This window comes from Ochotona princeps, chromosome 1 (assembly GCF_030435755.1).
Source record: "Ochotona princeps isolate mOchPri1 chromosome 1, mOchPri1.hap1, whole genome shotgun sequence".
In the NCBI taxonomy this organism is placed as follows: Eukaryota; Metazoa; Chordata; class Mammalia; order Lagomorpha; family Ochotonidae; genus Ochotona; species Ochotona princeps.
Window position 1 is genome coordinate 118,695,295 of NC_080832.1, and position 17,586 is coordinate 118,712,880.

A 17,586-nucleotide genomic window follows, 5' to 3' on the forward strand; every position below is an offset into this window, starting at 1 on the left:
ATTCTCTTGTGCTGGTGCAATGGTTCAACAGACTAATCTTCCACCTGCAAACACCATATCCCATATGAACACTGGTTCATTTGTGTCCCAGCTACTCAACTTCCCATCTAGCTCCCTGCATATGGCCTGGGTGGGCAACAGATGATGGCCCAAGACCTTAAGACCATGTACCTGCGTGGGAGACCCAGAAGCTCTTGGCTCCTGGCTTCAGACTGACTCCACTCCAACTACTGTAGCCATTTAGGTAGTGAACCTGCAATGGAAGATCTTTGTCTCTCTGTAAATTTGCCTTTACAATAAAAGAAATAGTAAAAAAGAAATTAACTCCATATGAACAAGAATTTCCATGTCTGTACTGAAGGACAGAATTGCAGTAAAGACATTTATAAAATGAGGGAAAGATTCCATTTAGGCTTGGATCTTATTTTGAAGTTCTTAAGCAAGAAGGCAAACTAGAGTATTAATTTTGTATCCAGTTCTTGATAATCATAGAATTCCTCATTAAGGCCCTCAATGGGAGTCCCTAAGATTAGATCCCTGAATATGAGAATTCAAGAAAAACTTGATTATCGTGCTTGTCCTGTCTTGTAAAATCTACAGTGGTTCAGCAGTGACTCAACTGTAAGAATCCCTAGGAACTAACCAGAAGAGTGTTAGGGTAACTTATTTTTATTATTTTACATTTGCAAAGCAGAGGTGAGCTCCATCATCTGGTTCAGTTCTCACCGGGCATCAATAGCTGACGCCCTGAGTCAGAAATGCAATCCAGTTCTCCCACATAGATAGCAGGAACCGAACTGAGTCATCACTGCTGCCTCGTAGCGCAATAAGGCTGAAAGGAAACTGGAACTGAGAATTAACGCAGGTGTCTTCACTGCTAGACTAAATCCAGCTTGTAACGGGCTCCTTTTAATGTATAAAGGTGCCTAATAAAATCTCATCACTACTTGTTTTCCTCTCAATCCCAAATTATCCTGCATTTTCCCCCATTAAGGGGTAAAGTACTACTCTAAAGTACTTAAATGAGCACTTATTTGCATAGCTAAAATTTCCCATCAACTTGCAAGTTATACTAGCTATCCCAAATGAATTTCAGGTCATTTGGTTGCAAGAAAATTCCTGGAAGTTTATGTCTAGTAAAGGACACATCCCAGACATGAAATAATTGCTATACAAGGCAGCAGTATATAAGCGCATCAAAGTGGTGTGGATAGAAGTACCATAGTTGTTCAGTACAATATTGGGGCAGAGGTCACATTTTTGGTAAACATCCACAGGGAACCCTGTCCATTCCTACGGCTGTAGCCCTACACAATTACAAAGGTGTTGCAATGTGACTTTTGTATGTAGACTTTTTGTTGTTGTACACAGACTCTTACAGGTACCAAACAATCACTTCAAAGTAGTAACCAGCCCATTTTAGTGACAATAAATCAGACCAATTATAGAAAATAATAAATATTTTCCTTGAGCACATTGTGCAGAATATATGAATCTATCCATGTACTGCACCATCTGTGCATGTCAAAACTTCAAGCCTGAAACAAATAACAAAGATTAAAAAGAAATTCAAGCCTGATTAGATGCCTTTCTGCCAGGAAAAGGACCATAAATGGTAGGATTTGAAAGTAAATCAGATTGTGGTTATGACCACAGGAGTAAGTCTTCTCTTTACCCTCCAAACTAATTCCTGATTTAAATACTAAGGAGCTGTGATTGATACGGTTTACTTTTTCCATTTCTCATTGGATTATTTATCACTAATGACCCTTAATACAGAGTCATTCACTCATTTCCTTAGGGAGCTCAACAGTGCTATGTTGTCAACATGTTATGCCTTCGTCTCATGATGACTCTTGTAATCTCTTTTGCTTTGTTTTGTTCAGTCTTCTTCACTTTTTTTTTTTTTTTTTTTTTTTACCTTTGCTGCTAACTCACACAGACCTAGTAGGACCTACCTTTTGTATGTAACTACCCAAAGGCACTGCTTTGCCTCTGGATTTTTCTCCACAGTTCTCTAAAGATTCATGTCAGGCTCTTCTTACCCTTCTCAATATCTGACACAGTTTTATCTCCAATGTTGGGATCTTTAGTCTCTCATCACCCAAGTTTTATTTAAATCATTATTTCCTTATAGATTATGTTTCTATTTTGAACTCTGGATTTAGTGCCATTCTATGGTTACTGACACTGCCTGCATTTTTTAAATGGCATTTTCTAGAGAAAAATGTTTTTAAGGAAGAAGGATTTCATTCCTTTACTGCACAAAACAATTTAACATATAAATGATTTTCCACACCTTACACAAAATTAGACAGAGAAAGGTACCACTGGAGTTCAACATTTTCATAGGAATTTTTTATAATAGTATTTGAAACTCTATATAAACATCTGATTTAAAAATACTACTTGATTACTTTGAATATATACACCAGATTTTCTTTGGAGGAACACGATCTAACGTGTAGTTAAAATTTTTCTGTGTCTAGTTAAGGCCCATTATGTTTTCTTCATTTTATGTGCCTTAATCTGAAACAGTAGTGTCATGTCCCAAGTAGAAATGGGCGACACACCTTCGAAAATCTAGTAGGTCAAGAGGAGCATCTGGATTACAGGCTCTGTGTAACTGCCATGCGTTGTTCACAGCCACATCAATCATGTAGCTCACCAAAATTGAGTACCACTTCTTGCTTCTTATTCTTACCCTATATTTGGAAATAATTTGATCCATTTGAGCTACACCTTTTCTGCATTCATCAAACAATTTCACAATGGATGGCTGACACACCTGAGAGATCTCTTTATCATCAGCAAAACAGCTTATCTCACCAATGGGCTCTATGCCGACAGCATTGGAGCACAGACTGATAACATCATCGCCATGCCAACGACACAAAATTATCTCCTCGTTTTCTTCCACTCGAAAATCAAAATACCCCTTCTTCGTTTTTCTCATGTGTTCTGTTTTCATCAGTGGACATTTTTCAGTTCTGTTCTCATAAATTGCTCCCGTTGCCTTCACCCCTTTTTTCTTCAAAGCTGACATTAGTCTGACACTTGTGAAGAAGCTATCAAAACACAGGTGATAGGGATGCTGTCCTTTCTCCAAAAGAACATCAGCAAAATTCATTACTAGGTTTCCACCTAGCCCAAGGTCACGATCTTTATCTGCCTCCACAGTTGATTCTTCTTGATAGGGCTCAAACCACACCAGATAGCCCTGAGTGGTTGTACCACACCAAATTCTATAGCCAATTCTAATAGGCTTTCCATTCAGGAACTGATCACTATCAGAGCATTCACACATTGATTTATCAAAGCTGTAGTATTCTTCTAGGGGAGCATACAAGAGGAAATTTTTATTCATTTGCTTTATGAGAGGCCTTAATTCTGAAAATTTATCTTTTTGATCTAGATGGCTGTTATCTGCAAAATGCAAGTACGAGAAAATCAATTCAAATCTGTCCCTCTGAATGGCGTTTCTAACCAGGTTCTGATCAGCATCAGACACTTCCCAATACATTTCCCTTCTGGGCCTCCTAACAAACCCGCTCCAAAGTAGCACACCAAAAACACACCTCATTTCCTGAACTGTGACTTCCAAGTTGACATTTTTTTGAGAAGCATAATTATTGGTCTCATTGACAATCAGATTGAATGTTTCATCATCAAAAAACAATTCAAAGAGCTCTACCGGATTCAACTTTTCACTCTTGAGATTTAACAGTCCAGAATCCAAACCTGACCAGCTTGGAAAGTTGGGTTTAATGTCTCTCTTAGTCCAGTTCTTCTCTGGCACACCAGACACCTTGAACTTCTTTTCAGCAGGCTGGGTCTCGGGCTCGTTGTCCTCCTCCACCTCTGAGTCATCAGAAAAGGCAAGTCCTTGCAGTAACTCACTCACTCGGGCTTTGTCCTTTTTCCTCCCTTTTCGGGTAATATCTCCTGCAGCATACTGCAGCGATGCGATGTGCATCCGGGCCCACGAGTCACGTGGGAGGCGGGCCTTCAGAGTGTTCAAGTGAGAGACTGTCCTTTCAGTGGGGGCAGCAGTACTACAAGGCAGGTGAGGTTCACAATCTCTGGAAAGCAAAAAGAATACATGCCACACAAGCCCTCAGTTTCCTCCTCTCATCCATGACAAATCAAAAGCAGAGATCTTTTAACCCAAAGCAGAGGAGGTAGAGGGCTAGGAGGTTAGTGTCTTCTCACCCCTCAAAATTCTGTAGAGAGGATTTCAGGTAGAATGAAATCGGCCTTTCCCACTTTTCACCTACTACTCATGTCATAGCTAACTGTGAATCTGGTAGGAAAAAAAACTGGACCTCCTGGGTGCAGCTGCAGCCCCTGTCCTCGTGCGGAGCAGGAGCCAAACACTGCATGTTCCTTTTTGCTCTACGCAGGAAGAGATCTGCTTCACTCCTTTCTGCCAGCACAAGCCTGTTTAGTTCTATCTCTGAGGCATGTTACCCAGTCTTATTTCTGTCAATAATAAAGTTGAGGCTTCCAGAACCATCTGTTGCACCCGTGGGTCCCTGTCAATTGTGTCTGAATTTGGACAAGGAAGGAGGATGCTATTTATCAGGTCTCCTCACACGTCTTACGGAATTTGTAAACATGGAGGAATTAGCCTCTCCTACCTCTACGTTCATCTTGTAGACATATTTCTCTGGGGAAAAACAAAAAAAGGAACTCAAATTCATTGAATTGATTTATATGAGGTGTTCAAGAAACTAAGCTAATTTTTTTTAATTCTACACACATGCATTTCATTCATGTTTTATCAGTACATTTGTCTAGTTTCAGGAGACATGGCAGGAGGAACAGTCGTAAGAAGCATTTATTTAATATAACTTATACTACATACATTTATTCACTAAAGCATTTAGCATTCTGGGTGTCTTCTGTTTTCTACATGTATATCACATTCAACTCATTCATCTTAGAGTCCCTTGACAGTCTCGACTTTGGCAGCAGTCTTTAACTCCTGTCATGACACTGGGCCTTTCCATGGCTGAACTCTACACTCCAAGAGCTACAGTGCATTCAGACAATCTGGTGAGGGAAATGGGAAAAAGAGTGAGGTAAGGAAGTAGGGTGGGAGACTAGAAGAGATGTACAGATCTGGAGATGGCTGCATCTTTCACATCATGCCTAGGCTGCTGCACAAATCTGGAGTATCCTGACATCCTGACTTCAGGCTCTCTGAAGATTATTCCTAAAGGCATTGAGACATGGTTTCAGCTACCTAATATTAAACACATAAGACAGACATCACAGCACATTGCTATTCTTCAGTTATAACTCTGTACTAGGTCCCCGAATATTGCATTTCATCTTTTGGTGACAGGGCCTGGCTCAGTCCTCACTAGCATACTGAAAATTTTACCTCTGTTAAGCTTTAACACGTTTCTATTTTAGCTGAAATTCTGTTCCCTACTTCCTTAAATAATGAATAAATGACCATAAGAAGACTCTCCACTTAATTATCCCACCTGTTTGCTTTCTCCTCTTAAGTCTCTAAGCAGAGAGCAGCCTCACTGGCCTGGGATTTGCTCCCCAGGTTTCTGCTTTAAGAGTATCTCATTCCCAAAACTTACATTTAAGAAGCACTACTACTACCATTAATTTTTCCTTCTTTTTCTCTTTTTGAACTATTTCTTGCTAAGCTTTAACAGAGGTTTCAAGTTCCCCACCTGTCTCCAGAAGTCCTCTTCCAGTTCTGGTACTTCTTTTCTAACTCTCATGGCAGCCTCTGCTATAAATATCCTCTCGTGTGTAAATCATCAGATGTTTGGCTTATCTACAGCTCCAGAAAAACATAAGGATGCCCAAGGAAGAACTATCAAGTGGGACACATTGGGTCAGGACAAGATTCTCAGAAGTAAGCACGTGCTAACAGAAGGTTTTGTTTAATTACCTATATTGGCATCTGTCTTCTATGGTCAGAGAAATGAAGGTGGAAGTCGTCCTGCATTATTCCAGAGAGACACACTTTTGGCTAATTAGTTTCCCTAGTTTCATTCTAATTTATTCTTAGATATAAAATTTGATCCACTCAGAACCAGAACACTCACCTATTGGGTATTGCTGAAGTCTTTCCACTTTGTTCCATTTCTTTGGAAGTGTCTTGCTTCACATTAGTCAATCTTTCTTTAGTTACAACTTCTTCATCTATAATAATACATCAGTTATTGATATGTTACATGTTAACATGATTATAGGAAAAAAAAAAGCCCTTGGGGCTGGTGTGGTGGCAGAGCAAATACATCTTCCACCTGAAGTGTCAGCATCACACATGGGTGCCAATTCAAGTCTCAGCTGCCCCACTTCTAATCCAGTTCCATGCTTATGATCTGGAAAAGCACTGAAGGATGGCTCAAATCCTTGGGCCTCTGAACCATGTGGAAGATCCAGAGGAAGCTCTTGGCTTCCGGCTTCAGATTGACCCAGCTCTGGCTATTTGGGGAGTGAACCAGGATCTGGAAGCTCTCTCTCTGTAAATCTGCCTTTCAAATAAAAATAAATACGTTTTTAAAAAGAAAAAGAAAAACCTCTGCAGTAAACTGAAGTGAAAAATCAAGATATCTCAAGGGTAGTTTCAGGAGGCCTATAAAACGTGGTAGAGTACAAGAGGATGGTAAGAAAAATCAACAAGGCGCACAAGCTCAGCTGGGGAGAGGGCCCTAGAGGGCAGAGCACATGTAAAGAAAATTCGACATAGCCAATACTGTTCTTGGGAAAGAAAACTTCTATGGTTAAGAAGAGGGACCAGACCAAAGCACTAACAGGGTTCCTACATATAAAGGGATATCTGAAAATGACAAATCCTATGGAATCCTTGATAGGGAAATAAAAGGAAGCAAAGAAGGAATCATGGAGGGACTTGGGAAAGGCTGGTCAGGGAAGCCAGGCAATGGAGCACAGGTGATAATGTGATCAGGAAGAATGTAAAACAATAAAGGCAGAGAGAAGTCTGGGGGCGGAGGGGCAGAGGGGGATGGATGGGGGAGGGTCCATGAGAAACAAAGGCTCCCTGGGGCCAAGTCCAGGTCAGTGATGTGAAAAGGAAAGCAAGGACAGAAGGCCAGCCTGTCCTTAGTTATCAGACCGAGGCCTGTCATCTCTAGGGTTGAGCTCTCACCGAGATTCCTCTTTGCCAAACCCAGATGTGACCACCCCTCTGGGGCAAGAGCTGCAGCCATTTCTCCCCTGGTCTTCATCACCTAAAAGGCAAAGAACAGTCTCTCAGCTTTCACTGTGCTGTTGACCACACTATCAACCAATAGTACCTTCAGGGCAGTCTATATGGATTCTGTGGGAACCTTTATGGTTACAACGAATGCCTACACCGCTTCATGCCAGTCCCATTCAGAGGGAGAAGCCAGAAATTCTAGACATTCTGCAATGGGGAGGTCAGCCCATGTTACAGCAAACTGTCCTACATCCTGCAGGACATTTGGGTATAATGCTAAACCAACCTATAAACTGTACGCACTTAAGGTAAAAGTGTCAGAATACTCTACAGAATAAAACTGTGGAAAACGAACTTAATCATGCTATAGTGAAGGAAACTTACATGGAATAAAGATATCACAAAAGTTGACTCATCAAATTTTCTATTCACTTTTATGGCATATTTCTATTATGTATTTAATTGAAGAGCATTTCAATACAATATTGCAGTTACTATATATCCAACTGAACTGATTACAAATATATACTTGAGGATTATGAGACTTGGAACTTAATATAAATGTAGAGATCTCATTGAGTTTTATTAATATCATTTTTAAATATTTCAAAAGTAATAACAGATGCAAGGTTAGAAAGTTAAACACTGAAATCACTTTATTCTGAAGTTATCTGTGGCTGTCTGTCTTTACCTAACACTTTCCCCAAAGCCTGGCAACTTGGCTTTTTGTTACTCTCTTGATTTTCTGTTCCATTTTCCAACATTTCTTCTCTCCTCCATTGCCCAAAGGATACAGTGGCTAGATTTTACAGATTAAGTAACTGTTTTGATAAAGGGATGGGGGTGGAGATAGACTATATCTTTTATATTATCACTCCCCCACTCTGACTGAAAGTGAAGAATTAATTTTGATACCAAAAAGCCCATTTCTTAAATCTTTCCCCCTTATCAATCCATTTGTCTCAAAGTTTGTATTCGTCTCCTTGGCTCTCACAGCAAAGCAGCACAAATGTGATAACATAAAACAACAAAATTACATTCTCATAGTTCCAGAGACTCTAATTTCCAAATTACGCTCTCAGTGGCACCACACTGCCTGACTCCTTGAAGGGAGTTCTTTGCTTCACCCCCAGCTTCTGGGGGTTGCTGGCAATCCCTGGCATTCCTTGGGATTGCCTGGTAGACCACCAAACCTCTGCTTTGGTCCTCACATGGAATTTCCCCTGTGAGTCTCTCTTTAGATGACCTTCTTATGAGAACACAGCCACTGAATTTAGCATCCAGCATGACCTCAGCTCAACTTGATTATATCTACAAACAGCCGATTTCCACATCAGGCCACATTTACAGGTTTATACGATTAAGACTTTAAAATATCCTTTGGGGGACATAATTCAATCCATACTTTAGCCCTACTTCAGATAACATTATTTCCTTCTTTTAGTCAGATTTTTTTAATTTTTATTTTTATTTTTTTATTACAGCCAGATATACACAGAGGAGGAAAGACAGAGAGGAAGATCTTCCGTCTGATGAGCCGCAACGGGCCGATGCGCGCTGATCCGAAGTCGGGAACCTGGAACCTCCTCCGGGTCTCCCACGCGGGTGCAGGGTCCCAAATCCTTGGGCCATCCTCAACTGCTTTCCCAGGCCACAAGCAGGGAGCTGGATGGGAAGTGGAGCTGCCGGGACTAGAACCGGCGCCCATATGGGATCCCAGGGCATTCAAGGCGAGGACTTTAGCCGCTAGGCCACGCCGCCGGGCTCAGTCAGATTTTTTTTTTTTTAACATTTATTTATTTTTATTCAAAGTCAGGTATACAGAGAGGAGGAGAATCAGAGAGGAAGATCTTCCATCCATTGATTCATTCCCCCCAAGTGGCCATAATGGCCAGAACTTAGCATATCCAAAGTCAAGAGCAAGGTCTCCTTCTCAGGTACAGGGTCCCAAGGCTTTGGACCATCCTCGACTTCTCTCCCAGGCCACAGGCAGAAAGCTGGATGGGAAGCAGGGCCACTGGGATTAGAACCAGTGCCCATTTGGGAACCCGGCACGTTCAAAGCAAGGACTTCAGCCGCTAGGCCACCATGCTGAGCCCTGGGTCAGGTTTTTGATTATTTGTCTCAATAATACGTTCTATTCCACTGTTTGCCTATGCTTTTCTGGGACCTCTGATCCTCTTACTCCTTCATTCAGATTTATGTTAGTGTAAACGTCTAACCATTTTGTTATTTGCTCAGGTTGTCAAAAAATCTGCATTTTGAAATATACAATTTTGGGGTGAGTTAGTTAGCTATACACTGAACACTGAGAATATAGAGAAGCGAGAGAAAATGTCCTAGGTCTTAGGCTAAAGCAACCAAAAACCCTTAATGACAAAATCTCCCTCACTCAGAAGCAAGGGAAACACCCTCTGAAACCAGAAGCCTCCCCTCTCCCATGCCCCGAGCTTTCCTCCAAACGTGGTATGAAATGAGGCAAAGCATGTCATCAAGACAAGTTCCAGATGAGACGCACGCGATCTGAATAACACTCATGACAAAGCAGAAGCAGAGGAGTCAGGCCACCGGCAAGGTTTTCAGGGCAAAGAGTATGAGCCAACAGATGAGCAAACAGCTTAGGAAGCAGGAGGGCCGCTACTGAAGTGTCCTCCAGACTGTGCATCCTGCTTACCTGGAACTTGGTTGGGTGAAAGTTGGGCACTGCTGCCTTGTGTCTGGAACTTTCTTCCTGGAGAATGACTGGTCCCTGGGAAGCAAAATCTGTAGAGCAAGAAAACCAGATGACGTGTAGGAGCACCCTTTATTGTACACTCCCCACGCCTTGCACTTGCTCAATCTGCAAAATGAGCTGTGGATCTTTCAACCTGAGGTAGACCACAGCAACTATTTTCATGTGTCAGGGATCCTAAAATTCTAAAACTTTAGATTTCCCCCCCACAAAACAGAGTGGATAAACTTAGAAGCTGATACATTTTCACATAAAGAAAACATTTAAATCACAGATGAAAATAAAAACGTGAAAAAGGAAAGATCAAGCAGATACCACAGAATCAAAGCAAGGTGGAGTACAGGCAAGCAAGAGATGCAAGAAGTCTAGCAGTAGGAGGAGCATCACCTTGTAGAAGCCAATCTGCTGAGGGCCACTCCCATAGACATGCGCAACTAGAGCCGTCAGCTCCCACCCAGCTCTCCTAACAGTCAGTGCACGCACTGGCCAACCCTGGAGCCACTCTGGGTATTTTACTTTGATTTTTTTTTTATGTCGATAGAACAGAGTTACGTAGTAGGTAAAGTTTTGGTCAAAGGTTAGGAGACAAAAATACCTGCCTCTGTTGGCACCAATTAAGTTATTTAAGCTCTCTGATGTTTGGCTTTCCTAACTATTAATCAAGGGTGTTGAATAAATTAGCATTCTGATGTTTTTAAATTCCTGCATTTTTAAGAGTCTGCTTAGATATAGGGAGGGACAAAAAACAATGAAGTTTGTCAAAGGGTTCAAAATTGTCACAGAATGAGTTAAGTTCTGAAGACCTAACATATAAAATAAATGATTATAGTAAATAACAACATACTGCATATTTAAAATTGGCTGAGAGGTCTCATGCAGTATTCTTTTTTTTTTTAAAGATTTATTTATTTTTATTGGAAAGGCGGATATACAGAGAGGAGGAGAGACAGGATTTCTTCCATCTGATGGTTCACTCCCCAAGTGAGCTGCAACGGCTAAAGCCAAGCCAATCCAAAGCCAGAAGCCAGGAGCTCTTCCAGGTCTCCCAAGCGGGTGCAGGGTCCCAAGGACTTGAGCCATCCTCGACTGCTTTCCCAGGCCACAAGCAGGGAGCTAGATGGGAAACAGGGCTGCAAGGACTAGAACCGGAGACTATATGGGATCCCAGCTCGTGCCAAGGCAAGGACTTTAACGACTACACTATCGCACCGGGCCCTCATGTAGTATTCTTATAAACACTCATGAGATAACTGTGAGATGACAGATAATGACAAAGAACTGTGGTAATCATTTTATGATGTCTATAAAAACAAAAACAGAAATTCAAAGACATACTGAGTCAAGTTTCCACTAAAAAGACATGCAATTGGGTCAGTGACATAGCATGGTAGATTAAGCCTCCATCTGCAGGGCTGGCATCCCATATGGGTACCAGCTGGAGTCCTAGCTGCTGTACTTCCGATCAAATTCCTTGCTAATGGGTTTGAAAAGCAGTGGAAGATGCCCCAAGCAGTTAGGCTCCTGTACTGGGAAACCTGGATGAAGATCCTTGCTCCTGGCTTCTGTCTGGCCCACCTCCAGTCTAGCTGTGGCCATATAAGGGATGAACAAGTGAATGAAAGCCCTCTCTTTCCATCTCTCTCATTTTCTTTGTCTCTTCTCTCTATAAATCTACGTTGCAAATAAAAATAAATCTTAAAAAAAAAAAAAACAGACAGGCATCTCTTGGTGCCTGGTGCCCGCGTCCTCACCAAGCTCATCCTCTGGCACTCACCACTCACTTCTTGGGGAAGCTGTGGAGGGTCACACTTCAGAGGGGTTCCATCAGGCAGGAGTTGGAAATGCTGAGACTCCAGAAAGGTTCCTTGACAGTCTGCCACCACGAGGTGCATGTTCTGTCCTTGAACGTAGAAAGAGGCCTGGAGATGAAAAATTCACTTTGAAAAGGCATTCCAGGGGGAACTGGACTGGACAGATGTTAGGGACGACCACAAACTTTAAAGAAGCGACAGGTGGGACATTTAATCAGTGGATATGACCTCAGAGAGAGGCACAAAAACAGATGGATTGGATCCACTGTGATGGCTCAGCTAGTTAAATATTGTCCTTGCAAATGTCAGGATCCCATATGGGTGCTGGTTTGAGTCCCAGCTGCTCTGCTTCCCATCCAGCTCCCTGCTTGTGACCTGAGAAAGCAGTCAGGGATGGCCCAAAGCCTTGGGACCCTGCACCCACGTGGGAGACCCTGAAGAGGATCCTGGCTCCGCAGCTTCAGATCAGCTCAGCTCCAGCCGTTGTTGCCATTTTGGGAGTGAAAAGCAGATGCGAGATCTTTCTCTCTCTTCTCTCTGCAAATTTGCCTTTCCAATAAAAATAAATAAATAAAATGACATCTGGATGATAAACTAGAGTGTGTACGAATAGATACACAGTCTCCAAATGTCTCTCAAAAATTACTTAGTATGGGCCCAGCGCAGTAGCTTAGCGGCCAAAGTCCTCATATGGATCCCATATGGACTCCAGTTCTAATCCCAGAAGCCCTGCTTCCCATCCAGTTCCCTGCTTGTGGCCTGGGAAAGAAGTTGAGGACGACCCATAGCCTTGGGACCCTGCACCTGTGAAGGAGACCAGAAGGAGGATCTGGGCTCCTGGCTTTGGATCAGCACAGCACCGGCCATTGCGGCCACTTGGAGAGCTAATCAACGGATGGAAGGTTTTCCTCTCTGTCTCTCCTCCTCTCTATGTATCTGACTTTGCAATAAAAACAAATCTTTAAAAAATTACTTAGTATGAGAAGGAAAATGGTAATTTGCTAGTGGAGAAATTTGACTAATACCACTGTAAACACACCACTAGTGGCATAAGCCATTGTTGTATGCCTCCAGAGTGATGGGCTAAGGAGGACACATCAGCTCTATTACGTTCCAGACAAAATGCACAAGCTGGATCTTATCATGAGGAAATATATAAGACAAGCTGAAATTGAAGGGCAAATTCTCCAGTAAAGTGGGAATATATCTTTCAGAAGCATCAATGGCATGACAAAGGAAGGCAGCAGGTTCAAACAACTAAATGCGATGTGTACTGCTGCCTTATATCTGGATCAGCAGAATTAATGCCATAAAGAACACTATTGGGACAACGCACTCAATTCAGAAATAGTATGCACAGGGCAAGGTAATGATACACAGCATGAAAAAAAAAATGTTAACAACTGGTGAGTCTGGGTGAAAACAATTCTTTGTATTTTGCTCCCAACACTTCTATACATTGCAAACTATCTCTAAATAAAAAGCTAATTTCCACACACTCTCACACATTCTTGTCCCACCTGCTGTCCCATGTCGCCACATCCTGTCGCAAGATTCTCCAGCATGGTCACGGCCTCCTCCCCACTCTGCAGAGGACACATCTGCATCCAGGCCTGCAGCTCCTCAGGCAGGATGCTCAGGAACTGCTCCAGCACCAGCAGCTCCAGGATCTGCTCTTTTGTGTGTATCTCTGGTCTCAGCCATTGATGGCAAAGTTCTCGGAGTTGTGCCATAGCCTCCCGGGGACCAGGCGCTTCCTGGTAGCAGAACTGCCGGAAGCGAAGGCGGCAAAGCTCCTGGGAGTGACAGCTGCTCTCCTGTGATCTGTACACCTGCTCCCAGGTGGGATCTTCCACCTTCACTTTCATGATGCCATCTTCATTTTCAGCAGCAGATCCTGGCAAAGCTTCATACATGTTGAGTTTAGAGGCTAGAAAAATGTTCACTTATCTAAGGTCTATGCTTTCAGAAATATTTTCCCAAATAGAGATCTGAGGCATAACAAATCAGTAATATGTAAACTAGAGAAGCTTCAAAACCCTGGGCTGCGACTGCTTGTGTCTTCTACTGGAAAACTGAACAAAAGTATTTATTGAATACTAACAGGGTTGAACCCAGATACAGAAAAGGGATAGTTAGGAAACAGGGGTTAATACTAAGAATGCTTGAACCCCTTCAGCAGAGGAAAAGGGGTAACTTCACTCAGGGAAGAACCACCTGATAGCTAGAAGCTCCTAAGCAGCTTGGGGGGGGGGGGAGTTGGTGGTGGGGCTGGGAAGCTCCTAAGCAGCTTCAGGGTTGTGGGGCTGGTCACCAGAAAGACTGCAGCAGGATTAGTGTGCCAGGACTTCCAGCACCAGCCTCAGGGGAGGGAAGGCAGGCTGAAGGTTAAGTTGACGACCAAAAGCCAGTGATTTAATCTCCATACTGGAGGCTCCTTCCAAACCCAAAAGGACAGGGCTTAGGGTTCTTCCAGGTAGTTCAGCATGTGGACAGTAGGGAGCCCACACAGGGCATAGTTGCTCCCTGTCCTTTCCCCATACCTTGCCCTAGGAAACTCTTCACCTATATGTTTGGTAAAACCCTTTGTAATAAACCAGTAAACCCTGTATGTTTTCTTGAGTTCCATGAGCCACCATAAGGAAATAAACCAAACCCAAGTAAGGGGTAATGGAAGACACAATTTACCAGAAGCAAAGTGGGACAACCATGGGCTTAGACTGGTGTAAGAAAGTGGGGAGCAGCCTTCTGGGGCTGTGGGATCTCGCTCTCTCTACAAGCAGAACACACAGGATCTGAACTGAACTGGAGGACACAGAGCAGATGACTGCCGCAATGGCTTGATCACAAACATCTAACTAACATGAAAACAAACAGGAACAAAGTCTTTGGTGTTGACTGTTGGAGGGTGAGTGCAAAGAAAAAGGTGTGCTTTTGCTACACACCTCCAAAAAATACTTCAATTCTATTCTTGGATGAAATGCAATCCCCCTGGTTCGATTTTTGTCAGTCACCTTTTTGAGTGTCTTGGTCTGTCTCTGCCATACAGTTAACCACTGATCTAAACTCATAGCTTGCTCTTCAACAAATCACTGGTCTTCTCAGATAAATAAAGTCATTGCCATGCTAAGTAATCAAAAGTGTTTCCAGCTTCTTCCTACTGTACGGTATGGCTGTGCTTCCATAATCCCCAGGGTCAATGCCACCTCCTATGCACGTCTATACTCTTCCCTGATCACTCCGCCCACCATCCCCGACGCAGTCCTAATGTATGGACAGGGAAAACTTGTGTCCTCTAAGCCACGCAGGTGCACGTGCGGTGCGCCAAGGGGCACTGAGTCCTCCCCCTCCCTCCATCTTTTACCACCGGTGCCTTCACCTCCACCCACTTCTTAAGGACTGGAACTGACAGGCTGTGTCAGCACAGCACGTACCCGGTATTTATTAACTATTAGTGAACTTCTTGATGAAGGCACGCAGAGGTACCTGAGAAGCCAGATGTCGGGGCACTGGGGTGGGGGGAGGATCGTATCTAAGAATGCACCCCCGAACCTAGCATAGCTTCTGGCACACGGTAGACACTGCGAAGGTGTGAGCTCAACTGCTAACAGACCACGGATCAGGGAACGTGCACAATAAAGATGCAGCCGACCTGCCGGATCGCGGAGACCTGGGACCCCGCCGTCGGGAGGGGCCCGGCCAGTCTCCCCCAGGGCCCGGGCCGCGGTGTCTTGCGGGGCGCGGGGTTCTCTCCGGCGCTTCCTCCCGCGGAGAGACGTGCTGAGAAGTGCTTTCCACGCCTGGAGTTGGCAGTCAACAGCTCCTCCGCTGCCGGCGCCGGCTACAACCCCGCAGCTTCCGGCGGGCCCCTCTAGCAGCGCGGCCGCTCATCTCTCTGGTGCGTGCGGAGGACCACCGCAGCCAAGCCCCGCCCACTCCACTCCTCTCGCCTTCGCCCGAAACTAGACCCATCCCGACGGCCCCATCGCACTTGGCTTTGAGTTTCCAGTTTAAGGGAACAACGAAATAGTTTAAGCAAAGATAAATCTCTGTCTTGAGGGTCCTCACAGACTGGTAGGCAAGCTAGATCAATAAAGAACTCAATTCAGCTAGTTGTACAAATTATTCAAGTATATAAAGTTATGTATGTAAAGAGTGAATACAGACTGTAAAGTGGGAAGTGCCCCGCTCTCTAACCATTATGTTTTTCTGTGTATCTCCCTAGGACTACCCGCTATATAGCATTCAATAAACCTCTAGTTTGGTTTTAAAGAAAAAAGTCCTCACATGTATATGTATTTTAAAACACGGAGTCACAATTTAATTTTCACTTTAGCTCCTTTTCACTAAGGCGGCTTGGAGAGATTTTCTTCATAATTTATTCTTTAATAACAATCAGACAACCAGACAGTACTCCAATGCATGGATATGCTTTAATGTACTGAATATTCCTGTTGATACACAAAAAGGTGTTCTACAGGCAATCTGGCCCATGTCTAGGATAAACAGCTGCAGGTTATGGCTGTTCCAAGTGCATATACAACCTTGCTATACAGGGCCAGGCATTTAGCACAGTAGTTAAGATGCCCATATTCCATGTGGGAAAGCCAGGGTGGGAGTCCTGACTCCTGATTTCAACTTCCTGCTAACGGGCACTGTGGCTCTACAAGGAGGGCACCTGCTGCCCACGGCAGAGAGCTGGAGAGAGTGCTTAACTTCCGCTCAGTTGGCCCCTCCTCTGGCTGTTGCAGGCACAGGCAGAGAGCCAGCCTACAGATTTCTCTCTTGTTCAGACACACTTTGTCTTCCTGGCTTTCAAATAAAAATTAAAATCTAAAAATACAATTCCCTATTAAAATTTCAAGGGCATTGGCCTTTAAATGTAAAAGGGGGATCTAATGGAAAAATTAATAAAGGAAATGACCATGCCTTGTCGTTAAATCAAAATTCTACATGACTAATTAACATATAAAAAGATATTAAGACTACCTGTGGTTGTGTCAGAAGCTGCCAAAGTGTTTTCCACAGTGGCTGTCTCCTCTTGCATTCCCACCAGTAGTGAATGAGAGTTCCGGTTGGTCATCTCTCATGTTAGCATTTGATGTTAGTATTCTGGATTTTGGCTTTTCTACTAGGCATTTAATGGTGTCCTCTTTTGTTGCTGTTGTTAAATATTTATTCATTTGAAGAGCAAAGTAACAGAGAGAATGGAAGAGACAGAATGAAAAATATTTCTATCTGTTGGTTCCACAAATTCCCACAACGTTTAGGGATAGGCCAGGCCCAAGCAGGGAGACAGCAACTCCATCTGGGTCTCCCACATGGCAGACCCCAAGTCATCAGACTGTCATCAGCTGCCTTCCCAGAACAGAAGCAGAAAACTAGGTTAGAAGCACCATTTGGCCAGAACTGGAATCAACCGCTCCAGCCTGGGATGTGGGTGTTCCAAACTGCAGCTTGCCCAGTGGCACCAAAACACTAGGGTCATTTTTTTTTTCTTTTTGCATTAACTTTCATTTCTCAGTTACATGACTTGGATCATCTTTTCATACTCACAATTGCCATATTATTTAATCAGAGTTCTGTTAAGCTCTTTGGATCATTTTAAATTTGCATGATTTTTTTATTGCTGCATTTAAAGAATATTTTTTGTATGTTGGATAACAGTTCTTTAACAGACATAGCTTTGGCTGTAGTACATCCAGAAAATGAAATGTTGCATAGTGCTGAAATGAAATGGGCTATCAAGGCACAAAAGGACGTGATAGAAACTTAAGAGAGACAACTATTACTAAGTAAAGAAAGCCAATCTTGAAAGACTGGATATTCTTCCCCAGTAAGAGAATATA

General features: G+C 43.2%; 1 protein-coding gene across 3 annotated transcripts; it reads right to left on the bottom strand.

The window, feature by feature from the left end:
• Positions 1 to 1,463: 1,463 nt before the first annotated feature.
• On the bottom strand, positions 1,464 to 15,608 carry PGBD1 (piggyBac transposable element derived 1). 3 transcript variants are annotated; one of them, XM_012930696.3, is made up of 7 exons: positions 15,390 to 15,608; positions 13,258 to 13,667; positions 11,701 to 11,845; positions 9,870 to 9,958; positions 7,145 to 7,226; positions 6,078 to 6,174; positions 1,464 to 4,082 (listed from the first exon to the last, which is right to left on the bottom strand). In XM_012930696.3, exons 2-7 carry the CDS (start codon positions 13,651 to 13,653, stop codon positions 2,525 to 2,527), a joined length of 2,367 nt encoding a protein of 788 aa, XP_012786150.2. In that variant the 5' UTR covers positions 13,654 to 13,667; positions 15,390 to 15,608; the 3' UTR covers positions 1,464 to 2,524. The 3 variants fall into 3 exon arrangements, with proteins under 3 accessions (XP_012786150.2, XP_058522933.1, XP_058522939.1); XM_058666950.1 differs by lacking the exon at positions 15,390 to 15,608 and adding an exon at positions 15,172 to 15,259; XM_058666956.1 differs by lacking the exons at positions 7,145 to 7,226; positions 9,870 to 9,958.
• Between the last annotated feature and the right edge of the window lie 1,978 nt (positions 15,609 to 17,586).

Bases quoted from the DNA above. Each gene is read 5' to 3' on its own strand.
- PGBD1 (XM_012930696.3), bottom strand. From the start codon at position 13,653: ATGTATGAAGCTTTGCCAGGATCTGCTGCTGAAAATGAAGATGGCATC. The intron at 11,846-13,257 runs GTGGGACAAGAA...TTTCATCTCCAG, and splicing joins GTGGCGACATGGGACAGCAG to GCCTCTTTCTACGTTCAAGG. The intron at 9,959-11,700 runs GTGAGTGCCAGA...CTTGCTCTACAG, and splicing joins GCTTCCCCAAGAAGTGAGTG to ATTTTGCTTCCCAGGGACCA.